At 34.7% G+C, this 25565-nt stretch overlaps 1 protein-coding gene across 3 annotated transcripts in view; it reads right to left on the bottom strand.

Moving 5' to 3' along the window:
- Window positions 1–20423, bottom strand: part of LOC149794126 (uncharacterized) — a 58560-nt gene extending 38137 nt beyond the window's left edge. For all 3 annotated transcript variants that reach the window (XM_089968116.1, XM_089968115.1, XM_089968117.1), the window contains exon 1: window positions 19961–20423. In XM_089968116.1, coding sequence (XP_089824242.1) covers window positions 19961–20174 — 214 coding nt within the window. In that variant the 5' untranslated portion in view covers window positions 20175–20423. The remainder of the gene's footprint in view (window positions 1–19960) is intronic.
- Window positions 20424–25565: the final 5142 nt, after the last annotated feature.

Here is a 25565-nt window from a genome sequence, read left to right on the forward strand (position 1 = left end):
ACTAATAATACAGATTTGAATGAAATTAAATTCGTACAATGAATTTCAGTAAAATTAAAGAATTACAGATTTTGGTATTAAAGCTTTTATTATAATTCATGAAAGTAACATTGATTGGAGCACCAAATGTCACATGGTCAAAGAACAAAAACATCGTGTCTGTCTCCCTCACGCGACCGGGTCTTCCCGTCTTAACTGATAGTAAACATATACCCAAACAAGGATAATATACGTTTCGCATAGCATTACCATGCTATTGGCTGACATTATTTTCAACAAATCGACCGAGACGATATCATTAACATCGCGTCACTACATAAAATATATTTAAGAAACCAAACATAATTTCCGTCTTTGTACATCTGACTCAAAACGATCTATATTCTATATATCTTCCTCGCCTTATTACACACTGATTACCTTTTATTCCCGATAGTATATAGGCCATTTGGTGAAGGAATTAGATAAAAACGCTTACTAAAAAACTGACCTTTTACACAAAACGCTAAATTTCTATGATTAAGCGTAATAGAATCGACAATGACCTAAATACATTTTCTGCAGGTGTTATTACGACTGGCAGAAATAAATTTTAGGTACTATATTCATGATGATTTGGCACCAAAGTACTCATTTTGCTTCATTTACCATCAAGACGATCGAAGCTAATAAATGAGTGAAAGTAAGGAATGCACGATATATCACACGCATGATGCTTTCTCAATGTTCCAAAGCCTCTATACGATTAGATTATCAAAGTCTTTCCCTCACCCCCACCCCATCAAGAAACAACACAACACAAAAATCAACAATAACAAGAACGAAATAGAAAGCAACCAAAACACTGACAACAAACAATCATGTAAAAATGTTTAACTCTATAAACAAATGAATGTCTACAAAACCGTTAGATCTCTTTTGCTTTCAGAACCAGGCACCTATGTGATTAAATATGTTCATTTTCAAACTCAGTCTAAATTTACAATTCTGATTTCTGATTGGTCAGTGTCCGAGCATTGATAAAATCATGTCAGACGTTTCAACTGTGTCAGACTTTGAGCCCCAGTTTAGCAATTTGTTTTAAACTTTTCGCATCCACTTGATAATCTGCATTATCTTGCCATAATCAATTTGATAATATTTGAACTTTTATGAGGTAGATGTATTAGCAACGATGAAAATAAACTCTTTAGCTAACCTGGAAATGCATTTAGTCGTGATAAAAAAGTTCAAGAGTTTAAACTGAAAAGGAAATTCTTAAACTTTTCCTCAGTCCTCAGCATTAAAAGAAAAGTCTTCTGAGGAGAAAAAAAAAAAGATTATATGAATGTATTTAGCCTCTGACGGCTTTCCAGTGTTCATTGAAGAAATAGTTATTGCAAAAATCAATTAGTAACAAAGATAAAACAGGAAAGAAAAAAAAAGTTTGAGAAAGAAAAGCTCTTTAATAAAATTCGAAGTTTTAAATTCTCATCTTTATAGGGTTGACTCAGCTGTTGAAGACAATGTTGAGGACTGTTACTTCTTCTGTCTGTACATATTCTCGAACTTTACTATTTGAGTTACTTGCGCATAATACACCCTAAATAATAATAGAATATTCATCCGAACACACTGGCCTTAATTTCAGGGTATTTTACTAGTCTATATGGTGCTAATGTGTAAGAGAGGTGCCATACTTGCATTAATTTGAGTGTTTCCTCGAAGAGGGTCAAAGGTTAAAGCTATACAAATTCCAACTGTAGCGGCATTTGAAATATTTTGATGAAATTTTACATATGCAGTCATAACGGGAAGAAACGGATTCCAGGCCATGACCACCGGATATTTTCTGGGGTAGCGGGACGGGGTAGGGGCTATCAAGGTATATGCATCAAAAAAACCCCCTTCCTGCCCCCCCCCCCCCCGGCATATTTAATGAAAATTTAGCCACCAAAGAAGTGGCTGCAGCTGACGCATGTGGTCAAAGGCCAAGACCTCAAGCAAAAAGCAAAATTCTCTAAATATTTACTTCAGATTTTAATAAGCACCAGTGTCTAAGTGGTAAGTGTTCGACTTTTGCGACAGAAGGGACGCGGGTTCAAATTTCGTCTAGACCAGGCAGGTTCTACAGACGGTTCGTATCTCTATGACATAAATATCCCTTATTATGCTGGTGTGCCTTTATCCCACCCCCCCCCACCCCACTCAATCAACCTCTCAAGAAATCTTTTTTTTTGTGCCTACTGTGCGCTTTGTAGAATGAGTATGTACGAATATTATAAATATTGATTCCGATAAGTTGCATGACTGGTAAAGAAAATTGGGAGTGTAACAGACATATCCAGTGTAAATAATTTCCATTGATTTGACTTAAAATCCTTGCTTAATCAGGATATAAACATAAATTATCCTGTAAGTAAAATATACATTATCGTATTGTATACTGCCATTGTAGGCGTCACTTACTTACATACGCATTTATATATGAACATAAAAATCATATTCATTAGTCAAGGTTTGTACAAGATATTCCAGTAGAAAACTCAAATCTGACATAAACAGCCGGATATAAACATCAAAATACAGGTTAGCAAGCTACCATTTTAATGGGGAAAATATCTAATGACAGAAAGCTGAAATTTTCATCTCGAACGTTGTAGTAGGTAAATTGGGCAAGGACACTTATGAATATATACAAATGCAGGACATGACTATGGAGTATATTCGTGTCATATGGGAGGAAAAAACAACACTTCGGGTCATACCGTTGCTTGCAACGGTGTTGTCCATAACTCTGGACTGGCATTCAACCATTTGATCTGTACATATCAGACGGTTCTTGCTATAGAACCTATTTCCCCCCGTCCTTCTGTTTTTCACAACCCGTAATTTCGTGAAATATGATCATGCAGATCCATTAAAACTGCACGCCATACTCAATTACGTGGCCAGAGGTCTTTACATGTGATCCCATTGCTATCGCCAATTGCGACAGTGGGAGATCCGACCCAGGACCTTCCTAACACTAAACACGCGCTCTACCAGCAGAGCCACCCAGTAATCATAGCAAATCCCTGCAACGTTTATGAAGCTTAGACGCACGACTTCAATGTTAAGGTACGTAGTAACGTGTACAATTTTCGTCACTGACTGTGACAAGGCAAATTTACTGATAAATACAATAAAGCCAATTTTGTTCCGTTGTTAGAAAAGTAGCCCTGAGTAATTGCCAATGAAGCGTGTTTCTTTTCATCATATATGTTTTTTCTCGTACTGAAATTTAAAAGATTTCAGACAGATCACAGGAAACCATGAATGTAGCGATGCACACAGTGTTGTAATTCATGACTTCCTATTTGATATTTTTTTTGCGTAGCGTATTACATTAAAACGCTTGTATATCTCGTTTAAGAATCGGAATACATAAAAAGCTCGTATTTCCTATTTAAGGATCAGAATACGTAAAAATGTGCAGACTCACTGAATCAGATGACTTGCGTAGTGTGAGCTTTATATTGCAAGTCATTGTACCTATTTAGAATATATATATATATATATATATATATATATATATATATATATATATATATATATATATATATATATATATATATATATATATATACATATACATATACATATACATATATATATATATATATATATATATATATATATATATATATATATATATATATATATATATATATATATATACACATATACACACACACAACACTAAGCACATTAATAATATCTGTAAGTCAGAGCTAGGTAGACTGTTTGCAATGTCACTAAAAAATGGACTCTCTCTCTCTCTCTCTCTTTCTCTCTCCGCAGTTTCATCGTCCAATGTGACGGACAGTGCATATGAAGCAAAAGTTTTGAACATCACTCCCCGAACAAGGAACTTGAATCACGTCTTTGTATACACAGTGTACTGGTAATAAACGAATTCCCTTTTACAATGAAAAGCGGGTTTTAGTTAATAGTTTGTTATAGCCAATCCAAATACAAAACTCGTGGGATGGTAGGGGTTTAAGTAAGGGAAACGATCAATGAAACAATAATGATGGTAATGATGTAATATCTCCCTTGAGCTGTCCTTTTCATTTAATATGTTAGGATCAGATGGAAATTAACATTACTTAGTTTTCTTTTAATCAGTGATATGTTTAGACGCTCTGATAAAAATTATGGTTTCTTTACCAGCTGAAACTTTTCAGTAGAAACATAACGCCCTTATGTCCACCATTTTGCTTATAACTTCACATACTATGACAAAATATTCCGGACGGTTGTGTCCGCCCATACTATATCATTTCCGGTGCTTCTCAAAACTGATCACTTCCATTTAGGCATTATAGGATTGCGCACTACATGCAAACTTTACTTGCCTCGGAAACGGAGTTTGACAACGCTGCAAAAACTACATATTCCTGAATTGACAATTAAGCACTGGGAATTTTGCATACTGATAAGTAGAATTTTCATTAGCTAATTTACAGTCAAGACAAATATTAGATAGACATTATAAAGTAATGACAACAAACAATGTAACGGACAAGTATTTATAACTATTTTATTAGATTCTTAACACATAAATTAGACAGTAAATCTTCGTATATATAAATGGTACAGAGTGGTATCCACCTTGTTGCGTCGAACCACATCACACCACTAGAGATAGTGTCGCCAAAACGGCTGACCAATCAGCAAAATGAGACAGATCGTGGTACCGCTCAAATAAGACGTGTCCCCTATTGTAGAGTCTGAAGAATTCATTTTCTTGGACAGGAGGTGGGGTGGAGGTGGTGCGGTGGAGTGAGCCGAAGAAATGTTTTGCTTTTTGAGGAAAAAAAACTGTAACATATATTTTTGTTTTGACTTTAATAGAAAAAGAACTCATTCATCATATTTAGTTGAATAAAAGAAAGTATCTTGTGCTAAAGAGAAAAAATATTACTCGAGTAAATTACACAACGCCACTTTTCAACTAGAACTAATAATGGCGGAAACGTTAATGTTCATATTAATGATAGAGTGATAGTTGGTAACAAGGTTGTGTTTAGGTTGATATAATGGTTGAACTCTCAGAGTAATTATTAAAAATTGAATTAGTAATGAGGCAAACTATATTTGTATACATGTATTTTATCAGTAGATTTTACACTGTTATGATGATGCATTATAACGGTCAATATAATCGGCGAAATCTACCAGATGCCGACCATTGTTGCTGTCTCATTTAGGTAGCATATTGTGTTTGTTCCGTAAGGTCTCCGCCAACCTAATACGACGGAATTTGCAATTTTGTAATCATCTATATTTACTCTCTTCCTTGTTAATGACTCAATGCTTGCAAGTAAGAAACTTTTAGCTTTGAAGTATCTCAATTGCACGATGTCTGTTTTTGCAGAACGTTTTAGTTTCATAATAAAATGTATTATACTCAATCTTTTTCTAATCTTGAATAATGTTACTCTATTTACGCTTTCACTAATAAGGTACGAACTATTCCTGATTTAGAGACTGTATACAGAAACTGTACTGCCTTCATGTGTGTCAATGACTCTTTTTTATACTTTCTATGAATATTTACGACCGACGGAAAATAATAATTCATCAATTTTTCATTTGACGAAAGGAAATGAAGGTGTAAGATTAAACCATATTGAACAAAATGTAATAAACATATAATAAATAGTAAACTGGGTTTCTGATATTACAGTTTTCATAGTGTCGATTGGTGATCTGCCATCTGTGTGAAGATCTTACACATTAAGTGATGTATGTGTGTGTACGTGCGTGAGTGCTCGTGTGTGTTTGTGTGTGTTTGTGTGTGAGAGAGACAGTGAGAGAGTTCGAGTTCACGACCTCTTCCCTTTTCAGAAGCGATCCCAAATACAATCCCAGTTGTAAACACTGTCACTACTTTTAGTATGGCAACACATATTGTGCCCCTACTGTAAATAAGGGTATGTCCTGAATCCCCAAGCATCTTTGCAACCGGAATATCATTTGTCTTTCTTTCGTCCATTTCATCCACGGTACGAATCTGTTGAAGTTCACCGATCTCCATTGCCACTTTGAAAATTCCAAAATATGGCTTCGAAATTTTCTTTTCAATCCAGGCCAGTGATTTGTCGTAGCTTGTCAGATAACATCCTTTTCATTTTCGTTCTATATCTCATGTGACAATTTCTAAAACTTGATATTATTGAAACTTGAACAATCGGAATGCTGATAAAATATTCAGATAGGACATTTTTTTCTTTAGAAATTCACTCAGTATGCACAACATTTCACCGCAGTGACTTGACCTGCTCCTTCAGTTCTAAAGCTATGAAACTTAGAATAGGTATAATTTAATAATTCATGATTCAGTGATACGACTGTTCTAAGATTCGTGCGTATGGTGCGGGTAGATCATAGCAGTTGTTACGCGTCTATGCTCTTAAAATAAGTAATAGAACAGAGTGAAAAACAACAAGCTTTGTAAAAATTTAACAAATAAATTTATTTCCCTAGAATACAAAGTGAAAATGAGAAGAAAAAAACTTACGGTGTTGCGATTTAAATCCCAAAATAATCATAGAATTACAGGCACAAGTGCCAATAATTCAAAGTCATAAATAAAACTCAGTACAAGTCCTGAAGAAATCCAAAAACTGAAGGCTATGACGTGTCTGTTATGGCTTATAGAGTGTTGATGTGTCAATAGTCTTTTGTAGAATTACAGTAATGCAATTCCAGGTTTGAATTCAGTATACATTCCAGTAAATGTCTTGATCAAAGAATTTTATCAGAGAACTTTTGTATTTCCAGAGAAAATAATCGCTTGAATTAAATAATTTAAACAATAAAGATTCCAGCCCAAAACTACTGGTCACAACATGTAATATACAACTTGAAAGCGCTAGATGTCAAAGCGCGACTGATCCACATCCCTACAGTTACAAGAATGTCTAGTTCTCTATTTGACCTCAGGTCACAATTAGCATTTTCTAAAACAAAAACATTACCTTATGGAAAATAACCTTATAGAATGATCGCGATGTTTACAAGATCGAATCCATAGCCTGGATTACACTCAGAAAATTCCAAAATTTGACCCAAATAAACATATTTACTTCTTCTATTAATAATGATCCTGATATTAATGCCATACACATAGAAAATAATTTAGCAATGTATAGTTGTTTACATAAAATGAAATAAAAAAGTCAATCAGGTCAATCAGAAATGAACTAAATTTTGGACAAAGTCAAGTCCAGCATACAGTGTTACATTACAATAGCATGTAATGAAATAATAAAAAAATTAAACTAACCAACTATGTAAATAAAATATATATAACACAGTGTTAAGTAACGTAGTTAAATTGCAGAAAGAAAAGATGATGATGTTAATTGATGTTGTAACTATTAGGGAAAGCATTGCAGGATTAAAGGATTAAATAATCAGGATCATCTGTTTATCGAAGTTTAAATTAATAAACCATAACAAAAGTAAATAAAGTCTGAAGAAGTGAGTGATTAAATAAAATTACACTTCGATAAATACCCAACTATGAATATTTAATGCTCATAATTCTAATTTTATTTGTTTCAATCGTCAAATCAGCAGATGGCTTAAATCGTTTGAATCTTGGCGGGTACATAGTTTTCATTCACTATCTTCCTCAAATAGTGCCAGAATATCCTGTCACATCTTTGCTATGCAAGGGAAGTGGATCCACTTGATTCATCGCCGATGTGAAACTATGTGTAACCATTAGCTAATGAGGATGATCTAGATGGTACAGTATGACTAAGTTTGACTACAAACGAAATATTGACGGTCGCTGTAAATTTCAACTTAGCAAATATCTGCTTTGCATTCATTGGTATTGCTTTGTACGCATTTCGTTCATGAAATAAAATGAGTTTATATTTAGAAAGATGTTCTGCTCTTACATAATATAGTCCTGATCAACAATAACAGCTCTTCTGATTCTCCACAATTACCGTCAAACTAAAGAATGCAGTAATTTATGTAGCCAAAGTTGCTCGAAAAATCTGCCATGTGCTTTGTTTTATATCAGAGGTGAGTGTTGGAGTGCAGAGAGGAATGAATGTTCAATTAGCTTTTGAACGTCTTATCGCGCGCGCGCGCGCGCGCGCGCGCGCCTGTGTGTGTGTGTGTGTGTGTGTTATTTGGATTTTTAACGTAGCTTTAACAATTGTTCAGTCATATCTCTACGATGTTTTCAATGTGGCAGTTTATAGTGATGTCTATAAATGGGGCACCATTCCGTAGACATGTAGCATGATGTCACACCCAGTCACATTATCCTGACACCAGGCCGACCAGTCATAACAATAACCTCTTAATGCTGAGCACCAAGCGAGGCAGCTGTTAGTACCATTTTAATGTCTTTGGTATGACTCAACCGAAGATCGAACCCACGACCTCCCGCGTCCGAGGCGGACGCTCTGACCACTAGGCCACCGGAGAGGTCGAATGTCTTATCGAAGATTTTATCTACGGTTGCAGAGTTTTTTTTTTGAAGTCAGGTGATAGATTCATTATTCTTCTTATTATTATTATGTTGGAAGACCATGATACAAACGAGCCTTGATCGAAAGTACACAAGAAACCGAAAGGATATCCCAGAATCTCAGAATTTTTCAGTAAAAAAAATTCTGTCTCAATATCACGTGACCAATTTTAACCAATCACATTGCACAGTAAATTCAAAACGACTGGAATTATTTTCCCAATTTCTTTTAGTTTTGTTGATTTAAAACCGAAGATAAACACTTGTACGGAACATGTGTACAATACAATTAAGATTACCTTCAGCGTTGTCAAATGCAGACACGTTTTAATAGATTTCGAAAGAATAAGGAAGAGCATTCCTTTTGGCCATTTTAACTTCAATTGGTTACTAGCAACTTTTAAATTTATCTGATACCTTTTTGGGTGAATATATATATCTTTACCTACGTTAGTACTGGACATATTTCAACGTGATATTTTAACTACAGAAGCCACGAGTTATAATATATCGTTTTTGGAACCACAAGATGAAATATATCCGGTATTAATGTATGATTTTTTATATTTACATCAAACAGGCTCCAGAATCGAAGTTTAGATGATCCAACTCACTCCTTTGCACAACACGCTCATTCCTACCGTCTTTTAGTAAATTCACCTCACCTTCATATGCTTCATATAAATATATATGATTTAAGAAAGGGCTAGGATTAAGTTGACATGTGCTGTCGCAGTAAATTACATTTTGTCATTTTGTACGCTATTTAAACATATCTGAAAACATGTTCCATTCTGCGGTGCATCACAACACAAGGGTTCGCATCAGTGCTTGCAGTTTAATCAACAGTCATACATGTACTATATAATTACAAATATATTGTTATATAGTACATGTATGACTGATAGAAAAGTAGAGACTGTTCATAAGAGTGGGTTATCGTTGTTGTCAAGGAAGTATGAGTAATAATTTCAGAGAGACGCAAACGGCGTCTGGTCAAATTTCTTTATCAAAAATTAATTTCCATGTCTGAAATGTAGGTCATTTTCTACTATTTGTTTTAGCTCACAAAGTAGTCGTTTTTGTTGCTGTATGTACAAATTTATAGGCACACACAATCAAGCGTCTCAAGGCACGATGCGAATCTTATATTGTTCCCATGGAAAAATACAGGAATTAAAAAATATGAAAATTATTTAGCCAACAAACCTCTATATTTCACGCTTAAGTATATAATTTAAAGTAATAAGTGTTGTCGTCGTGTTGTCGTCGTCGTGTTGTCATACTTTATATGCTTACTCAGATTAAGCGATTATCCAAGATAGCCGTAATCTATTTCAATGTTGCCCTAAACCGGATAAACTGGATCCAGCAGTGAGATTCAAACTTGATATGGTTCTATTATTTCAAGGCTAAATTCGACGAGTGAAGTTATTCACGTAAGCAGTCCCCCAGGAATTTAACGAAATGAAGTTATCCGTGTAAGCAGTCCCCAGGAATTCGACGGAGTGCAGTTATTATTGTAAGCAGTCCCGCGGAAATTTGGCGGAGTGAAGTTATTCATATTAGCAGTCCCCCGGGAATTCGATGGATTGCTGTTTATTTTTTTTAACAGACAATTTACAGTATATTTTGGCACATAAAGTTAAATAGCTTCTCTCTCAAGGCTAAGACAATGTAATGCTTTGGAAAAAGAAGCAGTTAAATTGTCTTATTATTCGTCTGATTTTACGTTGTTGACGAGGTACTTCAGGCCGGATCAAACCACCATGAATAGAAAATAACATGGACTCAGGTCATTAATTTCAGTCATCACTGCGCACTTTATTGTCATAATTAAAGATTAATCAATTGAAATTTTCTCCATGCAAATAGCTAACTTGCATCTTTTGTTTTGCTACATGGGAACTTCCATGATGTTAAAGTTGGTACCTGGGTGATACTTAACATTGTGGTATAAAATGAGATTTGTCAATTGCAAAGAGAAAAAAATTAGAATTCGAAAGACACATGAATGTTAACGCGTGTAATATTAAAAAAGAACATAAAATTGCTCATATGGAATCTGAAGACACAAAAGTGCATCATTGTAATAATATAATAAGAAATTCAGTAATAAATATTGGTCATGGTAAATATGCAATCCAGAATGTAATCGTATGCACATAGATAACAAAAATATCGAATATACAGCGTACACTAATAGACAATGCTTACAATAAATTATGGCGGTGTCCCCCCCCCCCCAACTACGCTCATGAAAACATGAAAAAAGCAAACCCTTCTGTTGCAACACCGGCCTCAGCACTTCAGCTGGATGTACGCGTCGGCCAGTGTCCTCTCAAACAGCAGAACAAACATCTGCTTACCAATCTCAGTATTGGTGACTTGATTGCACAAGAGGCCAAGGGTCATATTAGTTCGTTGTCTCTTTGAACAAGAAAGAAAGAAGAAAGAAAAAAAGCACGAGAAACGGAATGATCTGAACGATCAAATTACGATGCTACCAACTACGATATCGCATTTACTAGACCGGTGTCCTATGTGGAGAAAACTCGTAAGGAGAACAATCTGTCACCAGTGTTCAGATCGATAATCTGGCAAATCTAAACATCACCAGACTGAAACAGCAAGCGCCCAATGTTATTAGGTGTGTTCATTCAACTGACATGAAAATTCGAATCCTGCTTACTTGCCAGACATGGAAGCCCAAAGCAAGGCCACAGTATGGTATTCGCTACCAACCAAAACATGTATTTTGCTCTTTGGCCTGGTGTGGAAAACACTCATAATTTTGTGTTAAGAAAAGTAGAAACTAGCCCTTGCTCATTCCTTGAATATGTAGCTGAAATATTTACTAAAGTGATATAGCTGCAGTGTATTTTTTAAGTCATGCATATAAACCTAAACTAGTCTTTCAAGACATCGTTAAATAATGTGATGAGCCCAGTATGACTCAAGGTACTAGTTCAACTCTCATAGCGCTGGTTAACTATTCTCATATATAATGAATACGATATTGTCATTCACATTATAACCAGCACGGCTAATCATGTTTAATTGATTTGATTGCCTACAATTCATAGGTCCAAAGATTAGCGCACAATGATTGGTGCTCATCGATGTATGGAGACGATTCATATATATATATGAAAGTAAACCTTTATAGGGGTGTAAAAACTGAGAAAGACGATTTCATTTTCTTAGTTTGGAGAACACTTAGAAATACTGAAAGCACAGATGTTGAATCAGCAAATATAACCGATAATGTCTTAAAGTTTTAACGTATATAAAGTTGAGAGCTTTCTGAGAAAAAAATATCAGTTTGAAAATTGTAGAAAACGGATTCATTATAGAAAATAAAGCAAGAACCTTTATCATTCAGTTCAAATAAAATCAAAATCAAGATACAATCGTTATATAGAAATCTATTTGGTGAATATACATACAAAGAATGAACACACGTGTAGCGTTCATTTGCAATGGGAGAGCAGCGGTATCGCAGATGGTAGAGAGTCGGTTAATGGGTTCGATACCCGCCCAGGCCAGACTTGGTGTGTTCTTGAGATAGGCACTTAGATCCAATTTCCTCGGCATGATAAAGGGATCTAAGTGCCGCAAAAACAAACAAAAAGAAATCACGTAGAATAGGTTAGGATCTCGGGACATACATGACAAAAAATGGGATGAAAAAGTAGTAGACATAGTTATTATGAGTTTACACGGGAACGGGCTCAAGCATCAGGTCTCTAAGCTTTTTTTAAAACCTAATCTGTAAGTTGACATTTGTGTTATTTAACAACGAACAAAATGATGATATTAAAAAGGATAGTGAAATTCGTGTGAGACACATAATTCAAGGTCTCTTTCAGATATATCCAGATTTTGCCTCTTTTCAGTTCACCTGGAAACCTGTAATTTTCATTGTACGGTATTTTCTAAAAATTATTCTATACTTTTGTGGAATGCGTGTTAAAATCATTCCGATTAAATTTTAAAAAATAAGAAATAGATGCTGTTTTTAGAACATTACAAAGCCATGTTTGTTTATCTTCATCTTTCAGCTAAACAACAGAGGAAAATGTTAACCATTTAGTAATAAGTAACAACCATTTAGTCATAAGTAACAACCATTTAGTCATAAGTAACATCCATTTAGTCATAAGTAACAACCAATTTATTTGATAGAAGCCATTTATAACTGAATATACAAGCATCAACAATGTGTAAGATAAATCATGTTATATGTTTTTGCAGACACAAGTCTGTCTCAAAATATAACAGCACTAAATTTGAATAAAGATGTTTGTAGAACGCATATCGGTCTTCCCAAACAAAAATATATAGAGGTATGCTCCTCTTAAAAAATGTTATTTTTTCTTCCCATAAAAAAAATCTGTGTACATGTGCAATAACAGAAATATCACTAAACCATCCATATAACAATTCCGGCAAAGCTGAAGACTTCATATACATATAACAATTCCGGCAAAGCTCAAGACTTCACATTCATATAACAATAACATCAAAACCCTAGACCTTACATAAAAAGTAACATCAAAACCGCAGACCTCGCATTCAAAATAACAATAACATAAAAACTCCAGACCTCACATAAAAAGTAACATCAAAACCGCAAACCTCGCATTCAAAATAACAATAACATCAAAACTCTAGACCTCACATAAAAAGTAATATCAAAACCGCAAACCTCGCATTCAAAATAACAGTAACATAAAAACTCCAGACCTCACATAAAAAGTAATATCAAAACCGCAAACCTCGCATTCAAAATAACAGTAACATAAAAACTCCAGACCTCACATGAAAAGTAATATCAAAACCGCAAACCTCGCATTCAAAATAACAATAACATCAAAACTCTAGACCTCACATAAAAAGTAATATCAAAACCGCAAACCTCGCATTCAAAATAACAGTAACATAAAAACTCCAGACCTCACATGAAAAGTAATATCAAAACCGCAAACCTCGCATTCAAAATAACAATAACATCAAAACTCTAGACCTCACTTAAAAAGTAATATCAAAACCGCAAACCTCGCATTCAAAATAACAATAACATCAAAACTCTAGACCTCACATAAAAAGTAATATCAAAACCGCAAACCTCGCATTCAAAATAACAATAACATCAAAACTCTAGACCTCACATCCATACAGCTATAAGACAGCTCTGGTAGTCTAGTGGTTAGAGCGTCCGCCTCTGATGCATGAGGTCGTGGGTTCGATCCTTGGCCGAGTGATACCAAAGACTAAAAAATAAATGGTACTAACAGCTGCCTCGCTTGGCGCTCAGCATTAATAGGTTAGTGTTAGGACTGGTCGGCCTGGTGTCAGGATAATGTGACTGGGCGGGGCCACATGCTAAATGTCTGCGGCATGATGCCCCAGTGCTAGACAGTATGCCATGAGAAAACACATGATATCAGAATAACAGGCATACACGGTATGCCATGTGAAAGCACATGATATCAGAATAACAGTCATACACGCTATGCCACGAGAAAACACAAGATATCTTAATATCAGTCATACACGGTACGCCATGACAAAACAGTTGCCAGAACACTAGGCCTGAAAAAATTCATGTGCGCCCTTCAGTCTCTGTCCAAGAGAAAATGGTGAGAATATTGTACTACGATAACGGCACAAAAATGATTTCTAATGTAGCGACTTTTACATATAAAACTAAGACCGTTGTCTACAAACTAATTTTCAGACCGTGTGATATATAAATTATTATGATGATATATAAGTAGATGCATCTACCTATCGATTTATCACTGAACTGTCATTCGGATTTCAGGACTCGAATATATCGTTCCAGTTACTTCATTCTGTTTTTCGAATGTCAAGATTGTCTTTGGTTAAACAGATTACCTTTCTTATTATGAATTGCAAATGATTTTGTTGCACAGCTTTACATTATCTACTTTATTTTATTCAACTGATTAAGAAATAATTGACCATGAAGATGAAGATACCGCGTATCAGGTGTTGGTTTTTATATCAGTGTGTATTGCCCACATCAAATATTGAATGAATTATTTTACCAAGAAGTGCCAAATGGAGAAAGATTGAAAACTGATCCCTTAATGGGTTTTTCATGACGAGGGTAACGGCAATAAGAAACACCACATGCTTACGGTTTCGGTCTGATATCTTAAGATAAAACTTAGGTCCTCGAAGGACACGATGTCATTCAGTGCCTATCAAAAGCAATACAGTGCACTCAAATATATTTTTGTACATAAAAAACGAATTTAATCATACTGCATTCAAAAGTAGACAACAATTCGGACAAGTATTCACCAAGTTCGTGACTGTCAGTTGTCTATAACATAAATGTAGTGAGTGAGTAATATGTCATCCAGTCTTTCTGTGTGAAGACTTTGATATTCTGTGTCAGCCAGAATTTCAGTGCGTAGACTTGGATTGTCTGTGTCAGTCAGTCTTTCAGTGTGTAAAATTGGATGTTTAAACCACCGACGTATCATAGGAGTGACATCGCTACATTTTCTGAGGTGTATACATGAGCTTTTGTCGATTGCCACTTCATGTATTATTTAAGTATTTATCGTTTCTTAATTGAAGCGTTGCTGATTTGTTTGCTTAATTCAGAAAATAATTTCATATCAGAGATAACAGTTGAGCTGGGCTGGGTGGTGGGGTGAAATGTTGGGAATGTGGGAAAAATCTACAATCGAGAAGAGCGCCGTTATGTGCTCATTTTTGCACAAAATTATTGTTTACGTCTAGATATCTGATAGTAGGATAATAGCTGTGTAAGCATCAAGACAACTGAATAACGCCGTAGATAAAAGCTTATAAGGTAGGAAGAACTAGACCTAAATAAAGAATTCATACCTAGGTAGGTAATACACATGTATAATCAATTTTCGGACGTAGCTTAAAGTATACCAAAGTTCTAAATTGTCATACTTAAAATTAGAGATAAAGACTACTTTCTGAGCCATCATGCAAACTGTCTAATAGCCAACGAATAACTTCTAGAATTTTACATTGATTATTGCCAAAAAATGACCCCATATGGATTTATTCTTTTAAAGTCAATCATTGAATAGTTTTTGATAGATAATTCGGCCGATTATTATTGGATTATGGTGTGTAATTTCGTCCTGTCAGCTGTTTTAGCATATAAATTTTCCTACACGGTCGTTGTTTTATATACGTAATGTATCATACTTGTAAATAATAATAATAATAATAATAATAATAATAATAATAATAATAATGAGGACTTTGTATAGCGCCTAATCTTTAGAAGCTCTAAGCGCTTTACAACATTAGACAACACCTATAAGATAAAAAAAATATAATGATATGATTACAAAAACAAACACCATGAAATTAGAAAACATTAAAAAACATGCTGAAAATATTTAAGGTAGGAAACATTATTAGGTCTTTAAGTTTGTTCTTGCAGTCGAAAATAAGTGAGTTTTGAGAGCCCTCTTGAATGTGATCACTGTGTCTTTGTAAACCGTTTAATTGAAAAAGTAGATCGATTATTTAAGAGCAGCAATCACATACCAATTGTTATATCGAACAGTTCTCAACGTACCAGGGATGATAATGGCCATAAGGTTGTAAACTGTGTTCCAATTCATACCGTCGTATATCCTGTCATATATACATAATAACACAAACTCCAATTCATACCGTCGTATATCCTGTCATATATACATAATAACACAAACTCCAATTCATACCGTCGTATATCCTGTCATATATACATAATAACACAAACTCCAATTCATACCGTCGTATATCCTGTCATATATACATAATAACACAAACTCTTCAAACATATTACGGATTACAAAATATTAATATGCATGCCCTCACTGCTTGCAACGTGTGCATCTTGAATTAGCCCTGTCCATCCATAAGTCAGTCCGTCACTAGAAGTTTGTTACTAAGGTTGTAAAAATAAATAAAACCCCAGATTACACAGATGAAATTTGACTGGATTATTTGTTTGCAGATGACTCTATAATATACTTAGAAAATTTTCTAATTTGTTTATGCGTTGTTTTGAACTTTGTAGACTTATACAGTTGATATCTTATTTTATTTTTTTATTTACAAAATCCTTGTTATAACCATTAAGTAAAATCTACTTGAGTAGACAAAAACGAATTTTCCATAATCATTTGTATTTATATTTTTTCCATACGTAGTTATATTTACATTTTAGTGAATTGATGACTTTCTGGACTATGAGTAGACAAATGAAACTTTGTAGGCATATTTGTATTTTGTTGTAACTTTGTAGACATATTTGTATTTATTTGTAACTTTGTAGGCATATTTGTATTTATTTGTAACTTTGTAGGCATATTTGTATTTATTTGTAACTTTCTAGGCATATTTGTATTAATTTGTAACTTTCTAGGCATATTTGTATTTTGTTGTAACTTTATAGGCATATTTGCATTTATTTGTAACTTTGTAGGCATATTTGTATTTATTTGTAACTTTGTAGGCATATTTGTATTAATTTGTAACTTTCTAGGCATATTTGTATTTTGTTGTAACTTCGTAGGCATATTTGCATTTATTTGTAACTTTGTAGGCATATATGTATTTATTTGTAACTTTGTAGGCATATTTGTATTTATTTGTAAATGACATGACTACTTCATCGTTCCTTTACAACAATTGGTGATTTTTATTTTCTTAAACATATTTTTAAACGTTTTGGACAATGATTCTTTTGACAATATTAACAATATTATGCAAAAACCACTTATGAAGAAAAATACAAGTTCGAATGATTTTTCTACGTATATGTAAACGAATTGATTAGATTTTCTTGCCATTGTTGCATTTTTGGAGGCTTCCAAATTTTGTGAAAGTAGTGGAATCACATATGTTTTACAATCACAAATCTAACTGAGTTCTGATAGGTTTGTCATATTTACTATAATATCATTGACAAGGAAGGAAGGATCTGGTTCCATAAAAGCCACGGACGTAATACATCCTCATTTACTGTTAACTATATATTTCTACTCACAATAATAGGCAAAGACTAGCCGTTATGGGGTTCCAACACTGAAGTGGATAAAAATATGACAATCTTCAAAATATTTTCAAGTAAATTGTAAGCATCGTAACTTTTTCATCAAAGGATAGTTTTACACTTATTTTCTCCTTCCAAAATAACAAGAAAAATTGTTTCCTCGCTGTTGGATGCAGTGAAAAGGACAACTTTCTATACACCTTTATATCATGTTATATGTTTATTACTGGGAAAATGCCAATTTAGTAACCGCTCCAGTGGCCTAGTGCGTCCGCCTCGAATGCGGGAGGTCGTGGTTTCGATACCCGGCCGAGTCATACCAAAGACATATAAATGTACTAATAACTGCCTCACTTGGCGCTCAGCATTAAGAGGTTAGTGTTAGGACTGGTCGACCTGGTGTCAGGATAATGTGACTGGGTTGGACATCATGTTACATGTCTGCGGCATGATGCCCCAGTGCTAGACATCACTATAAACTGTCACAATGCAGACATCGTAGCGATATGACTGATTTAAAAAAAAGCTACGTTAAAAATCCAAATCACACACACACACACACACACACACGCAAACACACAGAGACCAATTTAGAATCATATATTGCGTTCAATACAACAATATAGACAAATGGGTTGCCTTATAAATCTATTGAAACTCACAGACATCGTATATAAAACGGTATATTTAACTTGGTTTTCTTATAAATCTATTGAAACACACAGACTTCGTATATAAAACTATATTTATCTTGGTTTTCTTATAAATCTATTGAAACACACAGACTTCGTACATAAAACGGTATAGACAGCTTGGTTTTCTCATAAATCTATTGCAACACACAGACTTCGTACATTAAACGGTATATTTAACTTGGTTGTCTTATAAATCTATTGAAACACACAGACTTCGTACATAAAACGGTATAGACAGCTTGGTTTTCTCATAAATCTATTGCAACACACAGACCTTGTACATAAAACGGTTTATTTAACTTGGTTTTCTTATAAATCTACTGAAGAACACAGACTTCGTACGTAAAACAGTATATTTAACTTGGTTTTCTTTTAAATTTATAGAAACACACAGACTTCGTACATAAAACAGTATATTTAACATGGTTTTCTTACAAATCTATTTAAGTATAAAGCCTTCGTAAGTTTCTCTTTTGAACACAAATAGCACCAATAATATAGAACAACATCAGAAAAATCCGTGACAGCAACAACAATGCTACTAATGCTACCACTACTAAATTCTGTAATAACTAATGTTCGTACAACTATACAAACATCACCACCTTTAGTAGCTGTTGTGATGGTCTAATGGAGGATTTAACATGAAAATATAATTAGCAAAGCTCCACTAGGGACGCAATAGAGGATCTTACATCTATGCTCATTTCATGAGAAATTTATGAAACGAATCAAATAATTTCAATCTTTTGCATTTGAAATTTATGAAACGAGTGGAATAATTTCTCTCTTTTGCTCGGCCTTTTTGATCAAAAGATAGAGATTATTAAGACGAGTTTCATAAATTCCATATGAAATGAGCGCAAATGTGAGATTCTATTTGTCACATGACGCAAATTACAATATTTGTTCAACAATATACTTTAGTGATATGACTTTTAAGTAAAATTGATTCCTTGAAAAACATAACGTTTCTGTCTTAGATGACGTAATGACGTCATTTATAACGTTATAAAGTGTTTTCAAACCTGCATAATAGGGAAACAAAAACATGATATGTGTTTATGCACGTAACTTAATCATCATGTGGAAATTAGACAACGTTCGAAATAAGAGAAGTTTGGACGGAAACCTGCACGTTGATGGTGGTTGGACATAATTTGGGTTTGGATAAACCGATAATCTTAATAAAGGAGGTAAGGAAAAAAATTGGTTTTCATGTGTAAATTACATTTTGTCGGAAAAGAATAAAGACTTGTAAATTATCAAGCAAGCACGAATAACATATGTGATGACAGAGTAAAATACAGGGAAAACCTGTCTTTAAAGAACCGTGAAGTGACTAACATTTTGTCTTTATTGACAGGTGGCCTTTATATAAAGGTATAAGATACCAACGAAATTAGGGAAATAAGCACATACTATTATCCTGTATCAGTAGGAGCCCGTTATAAGGAGGTGGGTAATATATGTATTGCTGTATCCTGATTTGTACCCAAAGCTATGAAAATAAACATTCTTTTTCTTTTTCTTGAGAAATATAGAAAATTGACATTGACGTTTGCAAAATTACTGAGAGTTCCCAAACAGACACAGAATGCGCAGGGGTAGACAGGTCGTGACGATGATGATAACTATATGGATGGACACCGTTCACAATACGCTTACCTCGTCCTTTTTCCAGAGCAAATCCAAAGAATATACCGGTAATGAAGCAGATGCAAAGTTTAACCGTGACCACTAGAATGGACACTCTTTTATTTTCGTCTTTTGCGTCGTCGGGAATATTAAGCTCCATGCAACTTCCATCGCTACTGGAAGCAGTCGAGCTGCTACTGTCAGCCACTTTATTTCCATTTTGGAACGGTCCTTTCTCACTCATTTTGAAATAATATGTATATTTCTGAGTGCTGAGTACCTGTTTTATTCCACTGAATATAGAGTAAACTAAGATGAAAACTGATCAGAGCTGAATAAGCCTTACTCCGCCACAAACATGCAAACGTGCGTGATGCAACTTCGTCCAGCATTATCAGTTAAATGTCCTAAATTAACCCCCATAAACCGTTTTCTGCGGAAGCACTTCGGCAGAGCTCAGTGGCTTTTATCTATCAATACCTATATACACCACCCTCACAAACCTACTTAGGTAGAATGAATGGTTTGTTAGAGTTCCAAAGATAATATAACGCTTTTTTATATAGGATACGGCTAACCAATCAATTCCGCTTGTAGGTGACTGCTTATGTCTGAGATGAGTACCGTTCTGCATTATTGCACAGTTACACACGAAAGTAAATAGTCACTAACTTTTTACGTGAAAATTTATAAAAGAAATATAGATTTGCAATTTGGCATTATGTTGGTATATTCATCAATCTTTACGCTACTACTACTACTACTACTACTACTACTACTACTACTACTACTAGTACTACTACTACTACTAGTACTACTACTACTACTAGTACTACTACTACTACTACTACTACTACTGATGATAATAATAATAATAATAATAATAATAATAATAATAATAATAATGTGTGTGCGTGTGATTTGGATTTGTAACGTGGATTTAACAATTTTCCAGTCATTTCGCTACGATGTCTGCAGTGATGCAGTTTATAGTGATGTATTGTAGTGGGGCACAATGCCGCAGATATGTAGCATCATGTCCCACCCAGACACATTATCATGACACCAGTCCAACCAGTCCTAGTACTAACCTCTTAATGCTGAGCACCAAGCGAGGCAGCTGCTAGTACCTTTTGTTATCTTTCGAACCAGCGAACCACTTAGGCCGCATCCGTCAATACTACTACTACTACTACTACTACTAATGATGATACTACTACTACTGAAAATAATGTCATTATTATTATTATTATTATTATTATTATTATTATTCGTGATTTTTCTGCTGACTCAGTGTTTTGCAGCTTTGCACGTTTGAAATAACACCGATTAAAGCGATTGTACAATATAGTTCACACAGTTCTAATTTCTTCGTCAGTTATTGGCAGTCTAATTGCCCGTGTCACTGAATTTTCTAGTATTACAACACACTCGAAAAGAAAATGCATATATTATACTAGAAGTGGTATATTGTCAACAGTAATCAATAGAGCTCTCTGCCTGCAATGTTTAAACAGGAATACATTGCACAGGAAATGTGGAATGCTTCTTGCAATCGCACTACTGATATAATGAATATCTATTTACGCTCTGTCAAAGCAAATACTTTGAAGGTGAATGTCACTCCGTCAAAATGTAGGTCACAGTCTGTGCCACAGGTAAAGATAATGAAACATTTCCCTAAAGGTGTGGAACTTATCGTTAGCTGTCGCAATCGATATCTATGTTTTATTTTCTGTTAATCATATACTGAAATATTGTCAGTGTGAGATAATTACATTTGATGCAAAATGTTCAATAAAATTACAATTTCTTTACAGATTTGTACAACAAATTGCAGCACTGATTTCTATTGACATAAATATGCCTATCTCTCTGATTTCGAAAATTCGCCAGTTTACTTTAATTTTTCACAGACATATATTCAGGTCATTTTTCTTACGCGATAGCTAAACAATGAGAAACAAGTAAAGAAATGAAGATCCATGTTTCTTTTTAAAAATTGTTTTTCAAAAATATGCTATAGACCAATCTAAGCCTTAGCTGTGCATAGAGTTTGATATTCCAGTACACAATTAATCACACTTGTCTCTACGGGTTAGTAGTACGACTTTATATATGTGTGTATTGTGGAATTGGATATCTCTGGTTGATGGACGACTCGTTCCGCAAGGCAATGATACGATCGGGTTACAATACAAAAATCAGTAAAACTTGCAAGTCATCACGTGGACGATGAATAATGAATGGGTCTTTGTTATGCTCCCTGTGGTCAATAAGGGGAGGATTGATGTTTCTAAAAATAATAATGTTAATAAGATAAGTCTCACCATCATCATCATCGTCGTCGTCATCATCATCACTTCTGCTGTTGTTGTTCTTTCGTATAGAGAAATATCTGTATTTTGGCACATTCGAGAACTGAATCATATCAACATAATGCATATTTGCTAAAACTCATTTTGGTCACATGGGTGCTAGACAATGGATATATTGTCAGTTCGTTGCTCTAGCATTGTAGGTGTTAACATTTCTTGTGTGCTAAGGTTTCTGCACATTAGATACTGGGATGTGTTGGTGTAGGGGAATCTACAAGCAGGTCATACACTAGGGTATGTGGAAGACATGTTTTCGTATGATAGCTTGTAAAACTAATTAAAGAAAATAAATAACCAACCATTTAGTTTCTCAATAAGTTCCCTTCAACTTTAACAAACATGTGTCCCCTGTTTCCGTTGAAATTACCTCGTCTGCAACTGTTATCTGTTATCATTGCTATTTTTGTACTTCTAATTGCTCATAAACACACATATATCACAGTCTTTACCCTATAACACATACCTATTACATTCTTTATCCTTATAGCACACACCTATCACAGTCATTACCCTAATAACGCACACATATCACAGTCTTTACCCTTATAACACATACCTATTACATTCTTCACCCTTATAAAACACACCTATCACAGTCTTTACCCTTACAACACACACCTATCACAGTCTTTACCCTTATAACACGCACCTATCACATTCATTACCCTTATAACACATACCTATCACAGTCTTTACCCTTATAACACACACCTATCACATCATTTTCCCTTTTAACACACACATATCACAGTCTGTACCCTATGAACACATACCTATCACAGTTTATAACCTTTGAACCCATACCTATCTGAGTCTGTTTGTACCCTTGGAACATATAACCATCACAGTTTGTACCCTTGGAACTCATAAACATCACAGTCTGTACCCTTGGAGCACATAACCACTACAGTCTGTACCCTCATAATACATACTAATCACAGTGTGTATTCTCATAACACATAACCATCACAGTCTGTACCCTCATAATACATACTAATCACAGTGTGTATTCTCATAACACATAACCATCACAGTCTGTACCCTCATAATACATACTAATCACAGTGTGTATTCTCATAACACATAACCATCACAGTCTGTACCCTCATAATACATACTAATCACAGTGTGTATTCTCATAACACATAACCACCACAGCCTGTACCCGTAGCACATTTTAATATCTATATGACTGGCAAACTTCATACATCGCCTAACCGGAGAAACTGTATAGAAACAAACGAACAAATAAACAGACAAACAAACAATCCTGTAACATTTGTTCATAATAAAAGTAATGGGAAGGTTCCTTTACAGGATAAGTGGTCTTCCTCTAAGCTAAGTCAGCTGTCGGCTTATAACACCCGACTAACATTCGTCGAACGCATTTAAAAATGAATATTGGCTTTTACTTTCTGTGTCTTTCCAAACCTGTATTTTCCTCTCATTTCGTTACCATGCAAAATCTAATGTAATGCAGAAAACAATGGGTTGGTTGTATTAATAACTATCCAGCAAAAGTTATACACCTAATTCTTATTGGTAGACACTAATGAGATAAAATACAACTGAATAGAATAATATACCCATCATGCATTCCATATGCCGATTGCATGAGAAAGGAAAGAGCATTTGGAAAGTAAGAACTTATACAATGAATACTACTTTAAGCGGAATGAGACGGGGTCAAAAGGTAAACAGGTTTCAAATGTACGTTATGCGAATACAATGCAGCCTTTGAAATCAAGAAAGCTCCATTTATTTATTCGAATTTCATGACCAAAATGAACACAGAATAAATGAAATTAAGATCAAGAGTCTCGAAAACGGATTTAGAAGATACAATACATAACCCATAATTGTACACAAGCAGAAATACTATTCATGCTCACTTTTAAGTTAAGTCCGTCTCATAATACTCCGGCAGACATGGGTCCATGCCGTTTGTTAAGTGTGAACAGTAGAACACGCAACACATACCTGATATGCCGGTGCATTATGGGAACGTAGATCAGAGTCTATCTTGTTTGCATTGGAGTTGGCTTTTCAGAGAATTTGTATTATCTATTATCATATCAAGAATCTAAGTATCATAACATTGTCAAATAAATGGAGTGGGTGGATTAATTCATGGAAATTTGGTGAATCAATGTTGCTTAATTATTTAAGAACTAGTTAGTCGTTAATAAATCAACAATCAATAAATCACCAGTACCTTTACACATACCTTCTTATATTTTGGCGTTTCTCCGTAGCCCGCCAAGTCTGCAAACTGTATTATTCAATTTTGCTTTCGTATGTTTATAATGTGCACGCGCAGACACCTTCAGAGGTTGAGACCAGTCAGGGGTACTTCAAGAGTTTGAGACCAGCCAGGGGCACTTCAAGAGTTTGAGACCAGCCAGGAGTACTTCAAGAGTTTGAGACCAGCCAGGGTACTTCAAGAGTTTGAGACCAGCCAGGAGTACTTCAGGTGTTTGAGATCAGCCAGGAGTACTTCAAGTGTTTGAGACCAGCCAGAGTACTTCAAGAGTTTGAGATGATGAAAGACTTTAAGAGATCTAAAAATATCTGGTAAATTCTGAAACCCTTGGAAGGTATTCCGCGACCGTTCAAGTAGTGACAATAGTTTGGATTCTTGCTTTTTTGAGCAGACTATTGTACTCCTGAGGAAAGTACGTTTCGTTTTTAAATCTTCTCAATTGACTTCACTGCTATAACCAATAGGAGAAAGAAGAGTAATCGATATATTTGAAACTTATCATTCTTATTCCAAACGTCGCAAATGCACATATTCGAAGCTAAGGGCTAGATCACAGCTAATTTCATGCAAAATGATATCATCGCTTGCCCTAAAATGACCGACATAATTGCTGTATCAAGAATTACTACTGTATTGATTAATACTATGGGCAGCATGATGCCCCTAGAAGCGCGAGGCACTGGGCAACTGCCCAGTGTGCCCATGCCTTAAGACGGCACTGCTCACACACACACACACACACACACACACACACGTGTGTGGGTGTGGGTGTGGTGTGTGTGTGTGTGTGTGTGTGAGAGAGAGAGAGAGAGATTACATTATACAGATAGTAGTATAAAAAACAAAGTGAGTGTTCTGAGAACATTCCATTCTTACAGATGAATTTAAAGTTAGAATAATTGTATGCAGATAATCCAATTTTGAATGTACATTGTTGGTAATACATGAGTATTTTCTTGAATTTGAAGACGTTTTAGTCTCCTAAACATATTGT

Source organism: Sinohyriopsis cumingii, chromosome 8 (assembly GCF_028554795.1).
Source record: "Sinohyriopsis cumingii isolate HCF-2022 chromosome 8, ASM2855479v2, whole genome shotgun sequence".
In the NCBI taxonomy this organism is placed as follows: Eukaryota; Metazoa; Mollusca; class Bivalvia; order Unionida; family Unionidae; genus Sinohyriopsis; species Sinohyriopsis cumingii.